The following is a 12500-nucleotide window of genomic DNA, read 5'->3' as shown; positions in this document are numbered from 1 at the left end:
GCACAGTTGGTCACCTTTTTCTAAAGAGGTAGCTGTCTCACTGAAATTGGGGAGGTATTATTAAATTTTACAGAATGTAAGAAGGATATAAATAAATAGGACTTGAGAAGTAATGGCTCTAGGGAGTAGAGGATGTTGAGCACTCTTTTATGATATTCACTATCTGGGGGAATTTAATATAGCTAACAATTGTGAAACTTCACAATACCAGACAGTCTCTTCTTCTCTTCTTTTTTTTCCACCAGGTTTAATTTTTTTATTTTTTTTCCGGCCTGATGAAAAAAAAAATCTAAATGCAGATGACTTGCCTAGGCAATGTGAGAATTCACAAGATTCTTAAGACCCTGAAAATAAAACACCACGTAAAGGATTTTAGCTGTCACAGTTCTTGACAAGTCAGAAGACATTGTGGACACCTCTTTGACCTCAGCCTAGTAATGTATACCAAGGCATAGTTTACTTTTTTTTTTTTTTTTCCCCTGAACAAGCTAGGGGTCACAGCATTGAATTGGGGGAAAACCAGAGTCTCAGAAACAACTGAATTTATTAGATGCAGGGATGGTGCATAAAAGAGAGCCAGGTTATCACAAATTACATAAAATGGCTTGGAAAATTTGTAACCAAGTACCACTAGGGAATTTGTATGGGGTTACTGCAACCCCTGTTTCCCCATACGAGGGGTGGGCAAAGTCGTTCCTGGAGGGCCGCAGTGGCTACAAGTTTTTGGTCCAACCCAGTTGCTTAATAAGAAGCACTCATTGCTCAAGTAACACTTCTACTTCATTTTAATAGTCTTGCTCGTTAAGATTTTGAATTTTTATTGCTTATTTTAGTCTTAAAAAGCTGTATTTTGGTTTTTAATTGCTCCTTATTAGCAATAAGATGCAAATGACAAAAGAAACAAGCATTTCTCCATTTAGCTTGTTTCCATTTACATCTGTTTGGTTTAATTAATTACTTGGAAGGAAAGTCAGTCAGTCAGCCATTACCCAACCCACCATATCCTAACACTGGTCACGGGGGGTCTGCTGGAGCCAATCCCAGACAATACAGGGCACAAGGCAGGAACAAATCCTGGGCAGGGAGCCAGCTGATCGTAGGGCACACACACACACACCAAGCATACCCTAGGGACAATTTAGGATTGGCATTCACCTAAACTGCATGTCTCTGGACTGTGGAAGGAAACCAGAGCACCCGGAGGAAATCCACGCAGACACGGGGAGAACGTGCACACTCCACGCAGGGAGGACCTGGGAAGCAAACCCAGGTCTCCTTACTGTGAGTGGATTGAAAGAGAAGGGAAAAAAAGTAAATGACTGAGAATTACTCATCAGTTTTAGACTTCAAATCATTTTAGTGATATCCTTAGAAAGGAAATAAAATCTAGGATATAAGAATGACCTGACATGGCAGATTTAAAGCACTAACAAGCCAAGAAATTATTGGAAAGGATTGTTTTCTAATTAGGCAATTGTTTTAGAACAAAAACCTGCAGCCACTGCGGCCCTCCAGGACTGACTTTGACCACCCCTGCCCCACACCATCCTTGGGAAAAGATTACTACCCACTTTCATCTTCCATTTGGGTATTATCTGAAGAGTAAGCTAACTGAAAGGGTAAACCAGGTCATCTAGAAATTCCTTAGATATACCATTAACACTTTTCAGCCTAATTGAACAGACATATTACCTTTGACGGAATTTTCTTAGACATTTTTACACAATTCTGCTATCAACATGTTGCCCTTTAAATGTTTATATGGGTACAAGCCACTTCTGCTTAAACTGAATTCTGCCCTTTCTTTTTTGTTTTACATACAACTTTGCTAAGCAATGTGATAATTAAAAGCATGTCAGAGGCCACCTAGATTTGGACTGCCTACATATTTTGCATTCACTCTGTAGATTAGTAGTTGCTAAAATATGTTTCTTGGGAGAACTTCAATGTTTGCTTTGGTCTTTGGCTTTATTTCCAGTTTTCGTCTTTTTAGATTTGTCATTTGATTTCCTCATCTCTCTCCTGATGTTTTGGCCTCTTGTTTGTCTCTTGACTAAGATTTTGCCTATTTAGGCTCTGTTTTTGTCAACTCCTGGTTCTATTCTCTGCCATTCTAGGACCCCCCCTTCTTTCTCTGTTATCTCTAGCGGTACCCCTTATCCACTCTTGTTAGGCTGAAATAGCAAAGCAACATGTCGCAGCAAGTGTACTAAAATTAAAAAAGTGTAATAGTGCAGTGGAGTGGCAGATGGTTCCGGAAAGGCTACAGGTGTAGAAAATGACTCCTTTTCACTCTTAAAAACACAGAATTCTTGGGTAAACTGTTACAGAACAGAGGGAGAACTTAAACTTTGAGAAGTAAACCTTGTATTCCACATTATATTGGTGGAAACTTATTTCACTATCCCCAATATATTTACAAAACATTTTTTTTTCTGTGCAGTTATATATTGTATGACAGGTATTCAGTAGCAAAAATCACCTCAGTAAACGTGTTGTATATAGTTGTGATGTAAACTGTATAAATCCGTAATAGTCCAATATGGAGGCCTGGTTCAAGGTTTTCTCTTTTTTTTATTTTTAACAAGAAAACTAAAGGAAGGTTTACTTATTCTTTGATTACTTCAAATGTGAGCATTGGAAATTCTCACATTGAGCACATGAACGAAACGTACTGGTTACTAGGTGTAAGCTCTGCTACGTTTTATAGTCTTCCTTTAGTTGTTTTGTTTTTTTTTACACTCTTATCAATTTTACTATTGTAAATATTTATGCTGGTATATTACACAAATTAAACAGGGGCTACATCGGCACTGCACCCCACATTTCCACAAAAGTTCTTGAGGAGCTATCTACACTGTAAGGGGGGATCGAGTACCTTTTGGTTTGTAGACAAGACCCTCAGGGATTGGTTTTGTCACAGACACAGTGACAAAGGGTGGACTGTAACAATTGTATAAGTTTAATATGTTACTGTGCAAATATACTTTATAAATCTGCCTTTTTCTACTCGCATGTGGAGAGCCAGATTTAGCACAGGGGGTTCACCATTTAAGAACTGCTAGGCAAAGCATAAGACAAGAAAGATAAAGACAGCTGGGGAAACGTGCACTATTATTCGTCTGTCAGAGTCAGCATAAAATTGTATCCTCTTTGTCTTGTGTGGAATTGTATTATTAACCTAAGTATAGGCCTGCACATGAAGAAAGAGTATAAAGCCTTGGAACATTGCCCGGCACACCTTTGAAACCAATGGACGGATGGGAGATAACATCATCTGATCCTGAAAATCTTTTCAACACAGCAACGAAAGTGGCAGACTCTACACATCGGGCCCCCACTCCTGAGGGTCTTGCCATTGGCTTCTTTCATCTTTTATGCAGCGTAAGCCATCATTAAAGAAAGCTAAGTTATTTCTCCTATGTAATATCTTACTGCTGTATTAGTAAGGGAGGGGTATGGCCTTTTATATATTATATCTATATAGGTTATGTAGCATGCTGTAAATTAAAAAAAGAACTCATTCCAACAAGGGAGCTAACGTCCCCTACTGGATACACACTCTCTCTTTTAAAATCTGCGACTCTTTTATGCTCCACATAACACCCATTTGTCTTAAAGCAGGTTGAAGTGTTCAGATCTTGTTTTCATAGTGTCATTAGCCAAAATTTCTTCTGCCCTGTCTGTGCCTATATTTTACACAAAAAGGCAAATATTCAACAAAACGGAGTCCTTTTTCGTGTCTATTAAATTACTTTGCTGCTTTTATTTGAAATATTTTTTCCGTATTATTGAAAACAGTACAACAAGACGAATTAAAAAAAAACAAAAAAAAAAAAAAAACTAAAGTGTATAAAAATGGCGCTCAGTATAACAGTGTTTTGGCTTCAGTGTTGTTTGTTGACGTGCTGACACAGATGTAAAGCTATTGGTACTAGTGATGCTACTATGGTGTTGTTAAAGGTGTTCCATTGATACTGTTGTGGTCTTCTCTTTTGTCATATCTGTCTGTTTATTGATCTATCTAAAATTTGTAGACAGGGACCATTCTACCCTGGAAATGCTGTAAACTGGGACACCTCTTTGTCGGATTCCAGCATTTTCCTCAAATTGGGCCGCCTTTGTAGAAATGGAGAATGGACGTGCACTGTTTCAGTCTAACATGAAGCTTTAATTAAGACAAAGAAACAATATCACTCAATGTGCTGATGACTGACTCACTCAGACATTTGTCACCCACAGTCTATAAGATCCAAACTCTGTGTTCACTTGTTAATTTCTTTTTAAATATTTTTTTTCATTAGTTACTTAGCTCTTGTAATATAAAAAATATTGTTTGTACAATGTCATAAGCTGAGTACAGAGATTATAAGATGTTCTAATTATTTCACTGATGAATTCTTTTTGTAACTTTTTTTTTTAATCCAGAAAATGAATTATTTTCTATGAAGGAGGAAGTACAGAATGGTGGTGATTTGGAAAAGGAATCTGTTGCTTCTCTCCAAGAAGACAAAGGAAGAGTGACTGAACAAGGTTGCAGATATGCAGAAGATGAGCATTCTGTAATAAACCTCCCAGTCCATGGAGATGGTGGGTTATGGCACCAATTTGTTCAAATTAAGGAAGAGACAGAGTACCCGGACACAGCCCTGATTAAAGAGGAAATTTGTGAAGAAGGTGCTCTCAATCCTAAAATCCAAGGCAGTGAACTTGAGTCTTGCTGCATGTCAGAAAATGAGTCTCCTAGTCTGCAGCCTGCATCGGCTTATGGAAGTCCTGAAGCAGATGTGCCAGTCAGGCAGATGTCGATTCACAGAAGATGCTGCTCCCCTCAGCTGCCAAATGACAGAGAGCAGCAAGAGATTAAGACACCCGCGAGAGATTCTAACAGGAAAGCTCAATTATCAGCTGCCCAGCAGTCCCACAATAGTAAGTAGGATTGCAAATGTGAGCTGAGCCATGAAGTGAGGAGATAGAATGTAAAACATGATATCCCACTGTGCTCACCATTTCTTTCCCATATTTCTTAAAAATGATGGTCTGCTTAATAATGTGGAACATCCTTCTTTAGTAGTTTTTCCTTTAATTGGGCTCACCTGGCAAACTAATTATCACAGGTGTCCAAGATTGATTTCAGTGATCAAAAGAGCCCTGAAACACAATACCATCCATGACTTTAATTGTGAAGCACAATATTTAATCTTTATGACACTTAAATACAATTTACATAATAATTGGGAACGTGGTATATATAAGTGGAGGCCATACTTGCTGTATGACATTCTGCTAGGTCACCTTCTCAGGTTTGCACCACAGGGCACTACACATGGAGAGAAAGGTGGCATAGAGTATTACCGGCACCCAGCTGCCTGCTGTTCATAGTCATACAGGGCCGTAAAAAGTATTCATACCCTTGGGAGTTTTTGTATTTTATTTTTATGCAGCATTGAATCACAGTGGATTTAACTTGCCTCTTTTTTTTTTTTTTAAATGACCAACAGAACAGTGCTCTTTTATGTCAAAGTGAAAACCGATCTTTGCAATGTGTTCAAAATTAATAACATATATAAATACAGAACATCCATTATCCAGCCTGCTATATCCTAACTGCAGGGGTCTGCTGGAGCCAATCCCAGCCAACACAGGGTGCAAGGCAGGAAACAAACCCTGGGCAGGGCGCCAGCCCACCACAGGGCACACACACACACCAAGCACACACTAAGGACAATTTAGGATCACCAATCCACCTAACCTGCATGTGTTTGGACTGTGGGAGGAAACCCACGCAGACATGGGGAGAACATGCAGACTCCATACAGGGAGGAGCCGGGAAGTGAACCCAGGCCTCCTGAGAGGCAGCAGCGCTACAACTGCGCCACCGTGCCACCCCTAAATAAAGAACAATTTATCAAATATGTATTCATCCACATTATTATGATGCAATTAAATTATCAGTCATGAAATCACATAATTAGTTAAATGAACATAACCTTTCTGTAATCAAAGGGTTTCGATTGATTTCAGTATAATGCCATCTTATCTGGAAGGACCAACTTGTAGTGAGTCTGAATGATGGCAAAAACCTACACAATAAAGACAGAAGGACAAGTCGGGACAGAGACAAGAAAATTTCTAAGTCACTGAATGTCATTCGGAATTCAGTTAATTAATCAATAAGAAATGGACAGGGTATGAAAAAGCGTTAAATCTGCTTAGAGCAAGCCATCCAGGAAAACTAAGTGATCATGCAAGAACAAAAAAAAAAAGTCTATTAAAACTCTGAAGAAGTAACAAGCTACAGAGGCTCAGATTGGAAAGGCTGTGCATTCAGCTGATGCGCAGCAGCTTCACCAATCACAGCTTTATGGGAGAATGGCAAAGAGAAATAATGCAAATGGGACACTCTGAAGTCACCTAAAAGAAGTTCCTTTTGGGGGGGCTACTAGGATCAGACCTGATTGGTGATCAGACTAAATGGCATATTTGAACCACTGTACATTACACTACACATGATCAAAACCACACAGTACTGACCATGAAGCATTGCGGTGGCAGCATCATGGTGAGGGGACACAGCTTGTGAAGGTAGAAAGTAAAATGAATGCTGAAGGAAATCTAATGCGGTGTGTAAAAAGAACCTGCAGCCTGGGAGCAGATTTGTTTCCCAGCAAGACAACAGCCCTCAGCATTAAGCCAAAGCTACACAGCAATGGCTTTAACAGAATAATATTAATGTCCTAGAGTGGCCAAGTCAGAATCCAGATGTCAGTCCAGTTCAGAATTTGAGGCTGGACTTAAAAAAGATATTCACTTACGGTCTACATGTGCAAAGCTGATAGAAACCTGTACACACAGACTCGGGGCTGTCACAGTGGACAAAAGTACATCTACTAAATACTAACATAGTAAAATAACAGATTACAGACAAGTAATTTCCAATTAACTAGTGTGATTTCTAAAGCCAACTGGCTACACCAATGGTGATTCAGGTAAATCGTATTACAGGGGGTAAATATGTGCACGGTTAATTACTTTGTGTTTTACATTTGCAATGACTTTAGGATATTTTGCAGAGGTCTGTTTTTGTATTGAAAGTAAAGAATCTTTTCTGTTGATCAGTGTCAAAAATCCACTGTTAGTCAATGTCTCTCTATTATAATAAAAAAAAAAATCCTGGGGCAAGACGTGACTTTTTCAGAGAAATACTTTCATGTCCCACAAGACCAGACTTTGTGCCAAGAGATTTAACCACACCTGGGGCCAGAAATAAGAGTGAAAGTGTAGATGACAAAGTAGAACGTTGTAAAGAATTGAAAAACGTTGGGAACGATACACATATAGAGCAGGTTAGAGATAATGAAAGTGCTAAAATTTGAAAGTCTCAAAAAAATAACAGCAAAGATCGTATTAAGCTATAAACCAAACGGAAATTATTACACGGTGAAATAACAGAACAGCAAAAAGAGATTGAATATATTGTTCAGATTTAAACTTGAAGTCGGAGAGTTGTGGATCGTCTAATTCGTGTTGCCTCAGGGAAAAGTAGTGTTTCTTCCCAATGAAGAGGCGTATCCATGAGAATTCAAGATTTGTTGTTTGGTGAAAGTGAAATGCAGAGATGCAAAGTGGCTGGTGCGTAGTGCATGCTGGGGTTTGGCGAGCGAAGTGAACAGGGGGTCAAGCCCCCTAGTTGTATAACAATAAAATGTGAAAACTTCTAAGAGGGTGAATACCTTTTATAGTCACAGATTATAACATACACACTCAGTCTTACACAAGATCTCAGCTATTCTGCACAGTTACTTTTCTCCTTCCCTTGTTCTGGTAAATAATATGGGATCTTTAACACTTGCATTAGTGAATTTAGTGACAGTTTTTGTTTCATTGCACCAGCATGAGGAGACAATTTAGGGCTTTATGTGGCTTTGGAGTCTTGTCACATGCTGTCCTCTTTAACAGTTAATGATCGCGTTTAGTCTAAAGAGCTTATACACAGAGTTACATGGACCATTTGATATTGTTGACCAATGTGTCTCCTCTCAATTAAATGCTGAAGTTTAACTGTGAAGATGATTACAGGAGCAGAGGGTCCCTAAACATTTTTAAGAGATAGGTGTTGTGAAACTCGAAACGCGTGTCTCCATGGCTTTTTTACGAATATTACAAGTGCCTATGAAACACCAGCACATTGCTGAAATTGTGTTACTAATTTGTATTGAAGGTTTATTTGCCTTTTTCTTTTTATGTGGTCAAGGTTCTGCTCAGGTCAAAGACGAAATTTGTGAAGAGGGATCTGTCAACACTAAAAGACAAAGCAAAGCCCTTCAATCTGGTTGCAACACTGAGGAAGAATTCCTTAAACTACAGTCTGCCAACCCTGAAATGAGGAAGCTGGCGAGGCCGACATCCATTCGTAGAAGACGCTGCACCCCTCAGCTGTTGTCCATAGGTGAGGAGCATGGCAGGGCTGAAACCTTGTTGTGGAAGAAGAGGACAGAGAAACCCGCTTCTAGAAAAACACAACGGAAAGACCAGACATCAAATGTCACACAGACTGGCTCAAGTAGGTTACAGCGTGTTACGGTTAACATCAAGGGGGCTTTTGGGAGATTTCTTGTAATAAATGACTGGCTATGAATAATAGACTTCAAGCTGTTGTAAATAATAAAAACAATTTATGCTGATATTGCCATCAAAATAAGAAATTCAGCACATAACATCCTCAAACTTGCAGAATCATGGGCAGCATCTGGGTAACACTGGGTACAATGCAGGAATCATCCATGAATAGGGCAGCAGTCCCATCTGAGGGCCCACTGACTCATGCACACACACAAGGTCAAGTTACAGATGCCAATCAGCCTCACCAGTGTGGTTTTGTGTGAGAAAAACTGACACATACATGGGGGAGAACATGCAAGCTTCACATGGATGATGGTATGAGATTTGAATCCAGGATGTGTTATCCATGAGACACCAGCACTAACCATTATGCCACTATGGTGCCCAAGTAAGAAATTCAGATAATGATTTTTTAATGTAAACATGTATAGATTATTTTTTTATTATGTGCTATAACCACACTTCACAAATGGTTTTCCAGTATTAGTTGTCATTTTTCAGGCTCTATTCTTCCTGCCCCCTTTTAAAGGAATACTCTCAAAAATCTTTAACCCGTTACTTGTCCAGCTTTGTTTGTAGTGGTGACTGTGAAAAACTGTTAATCATGTTTTGATGAAGAAACGGGATAACAAAACTCATGATACAATGAGGGTCAATATGGAACAATGCTGAATAACAGCAAAGAGTGTCACAATGTACATGAAAAATCTTAACACTACTCATGTTGCATAATCCAAATGTCATTAGTCCAACTCATAACATCCCCAACGTGTATTTTGCTAAAATATTGCTAAACTAGAAAACACATTGATCTCTGGTTCCTCCCAAAATCAAAGCTGCAGGTACCAGTTGGTGTGGTATCACATGTGTTTGAAGTGCAGCAGTACCAGATCTATCATTCTCATTCTTCTTACCGTGTAATCAGCTTCAGTAATTTGCTTCATGCTCATCTGTCATGTCACCTTCTTTATCTTTTTGCCTATGCAGTTTGTTTAAGAAAGACCTGATCCCCGATAACTTAATTGAAGCAGGAGCTGTCATTCTTCTTCTTTCTGTCCTGTAATTGGCTTCAGCAATTTGCCTCACACTCAGCAGATCCAGCCACAGTAGTTTGCGTGTGCCAGCAGGTTGTGCACAGAGGAAGGTAGGGTTGTTATTCTTCTTCTTGTCACATAATCAGCTTCGCGCATTGCTTCACTGACAGCAGATGTCTCTGTGGTTCTTTTACTGTCAGCCACAGCATGCGGTCCACACATGCAGTTCATGTGTTGTGTTAATGCGAATCACAATATAAGCTCTCGATTAAGACCAAGATCAAGATTCAAGGCCCAGTGTTTGGAGGTTTTTGCATGACAGACAGATAACCCTTAGCCTTTTGTATATATAAATGAAAAACTTCTGAAAAATCCTCTCATGAGTGACTGGGGAGCACATCCAAATGGGATTGAGCTTTTTAACTGAAGACTCGCCTGAGCCCTCATTTATTAGTCGTTAAACCACGACACCATATTTTGTGGTTTTTCAATGGTAGTTTGTGACACTGCACCAGTGGCTGGACTTTTTGTTATTAAAGTACCTGAGATACAGTTCCTTGAAATAGTATTTGCCCCGTCTTCATTTCCTCTATTTTTGTTCATTCATAACACTTCATTGTTTCTGATCTCCAAACAAATTTAGTATTATACAAAAGACAACCTGAGACAACACAATTCGCATCATTTGATTTATCGAACAAAAAAAGTTCACCACACACACCCTAGCTTGATTGCTGCCAGCCCTTTTAAATCTAAGCATTACTTCAATAGAATCTTTTCAGCAATGTCAAGTTGCCTAAAACAGATGTCGCCAACTCCGGTCTTGGAGGACCACCGTGGCTACAAGTTTTCATTGTAACCCTTTTTTTAGTGAGTGCCCTGTTTGTGCTGCTAATTAATTTTTTGTGAATTAATTTTAATTGAATTGCTTTGAAGATTTGTTCCCCTGAATCATTCCTCTGAATTGCTTCATTTCTTTCCTTAAATGGCACCCAAACAGAAATGTGAGGGAGCCAACAGAAACCAACTAAGTCAAGGCCTCAAACCCCAACCAGTTTCACTCCAACCAGGTGCTTAATGACGTGCCAATTCCTGTCGATAATTAAACCCGTTCTTTAATTGTGTGGCCTGTTGCTGCTCTCGTGGTGCATTAGCAGACATTTCTGAAATTGTTGATTTTCTCTTTCTAAGGGCGCTGCTAAAATGTTTTGGGGACCTGAGCAGACCAACATTCCTGAGACCTTCATCGTTCTTTATTTTAAGATATTGTATGATGGATACCAGTTGTTTTGGCTCATTTTGTATCTCATTATTGTTTGGCTGTAAATTAAGGAAAAAGAAAGTTAAAATTATTTCAAAAGAAGTTAATTAGCAGCTAAACAGGTCACTCATTAAGAAAAGGGTTAGAATGAAAACCTGCAGCCATGGTGGTCGTCCAGGACTGGAGTTGGCGACCCCTGGCCTCAAAGGTTTGAACAAGCAGCATACCATGCTTCAATTAAAAGAAACCTCAGAAGTCTAGCAAAGGAATGTTACTGAAATATATCAGCTCGGTTACAAGACAATCTCTAAAACCCTGGGACTCCAGCAACCCATAATGTGAGCCATCATTTCCAAATGGCGAAAACTAGAAACAGTAGTAAATCTGCCCAGGTGTGGCTGATCTTCCAAGAGCACATACAAAACTCATCAGGGAGGTCACAGAAGAACACACATCAACATCTGTCTAGCTGTAGACCTCTCACAGCTTAGTTAATATCAACATTCAAGATTCCATCATTAGAAAGACACTGGTCAAAAATGGCATCCATGGGAGAGTTGCAAGGCAAAAATCACTGCTAAACAAGAATAACACAAATGCCATTCTAGCATTTTCCAAAAACACCTTGATCACCACTAGAACCTTTGGGATGATGTTCTATGGACTGATGAATCAAAAGTGGAACATTGTGGAAAACATGGGTCCTGTTACATCTGGCATTAAGCAAACATACACATCCACAATAAGAACATTGTGCCTACAGTTAAACATTGTGGTGGTTGTGTGATGATGTGACAATGCTTTGCTGCTTCAGGGCTGCTTTTGGATGCCTTGTGTTGTGGAAGAAACACGCTGCTCAAAGAAGGCACCTGAAGACTTCAGGATGTGCGGCCAGAATTATACTCTTACTAGACATTAAACCTGTTGCAATAACGGGCGCTAGAACAGTAGTGAATAAACATTAGTAGGAACAGTCTATATTAAATGGCAAGGGATCTAATATTTTTGCAAGAAGCTTGAAGTAAAATAATAATAAAAATAAAATAGAAACATATATGACAATACAGTAAGTATAATTAATATTGCCTTAGTGTAAAACTTTGTAACAATCTGTAAGACACAATATCTGAAGAAGATATTTAGGCAAAATTTTCTACTTTTTTACCTCATGAAATGTTTCTATAAAATTTCATTACAGACAACATTTCTTGTAAATATTTTGAGTTTGGCAACAGTTTGCCTTGTTCAGGACCATCTACAACCTTGACAACAACATCTAGAAAACTTCTAACTCTTGATAATGCAATATATAACTGACCGTGGCTGAATACTGGTTCTGGCAAGTAAATGCCAACTTTTTCTAAGGTTTGCTCTTCTGAGTCTTTCTCTTTTAGCGTTTTTCTGACGCTCATTTTCTTTTTTTACAATCGATCTATTTGCTCATAATTTTCTTTGTCTTTCAGCCTTTGTTTTGTTGATGTTTACTTGTTGAGCTGACCGTTCTTCCAGGAGATGTTGCTTATATAGGATTTGATTGTCCATGTCTTTTGTTCTACTTGGCGTGTCCTTTTTTTTGGGTGGCA

At 39.0% G+C, this 12500-nt stretch overlaps 1 protein-coding gene across 1 annotated transcript in view; it reads left to right on the top strand.

The window, feature by feature from the left end:
* LOC120538148 (zinc finger protein 397-like) overlaps positions 1–12500 on the top strand; it is a 42221-nt gene that overhangs the window by 5281 nt on the left and 24440 nt on the right. Inside the window, exons 2-3 of the mRNA XM_039767586.1 lie at positions 4429–4929; positions 8255–8563. Coding sequence (XP_039623520.1) covers positions 4429–4929; positions 8255–8563 — 810 coding nt within the window. The remainder of the gene's footprint in view (positions 1–4428; positions 4930–8254; positions 8564–12500) is intronic.

This window comes from Polypterus senegalus, chromosome 10, assembly GCF_016835505.1.
Source record: "Polypterus senegalus isolate Bchr_013 chromosome 10, ASM1683550v1, whole genome shotgun sequence".
NCBI classification, from domain to species: Eukaryota; Metazoa; Chordata; class Cladistia; order Polypteriformes; family Polypteridae; genus Polypterus; species Polypterus senegalus.
Note: the sequence above shows the minus strand (reverse complement) of the source record. Positions and strands in the feature narration are given on the sequence as shown.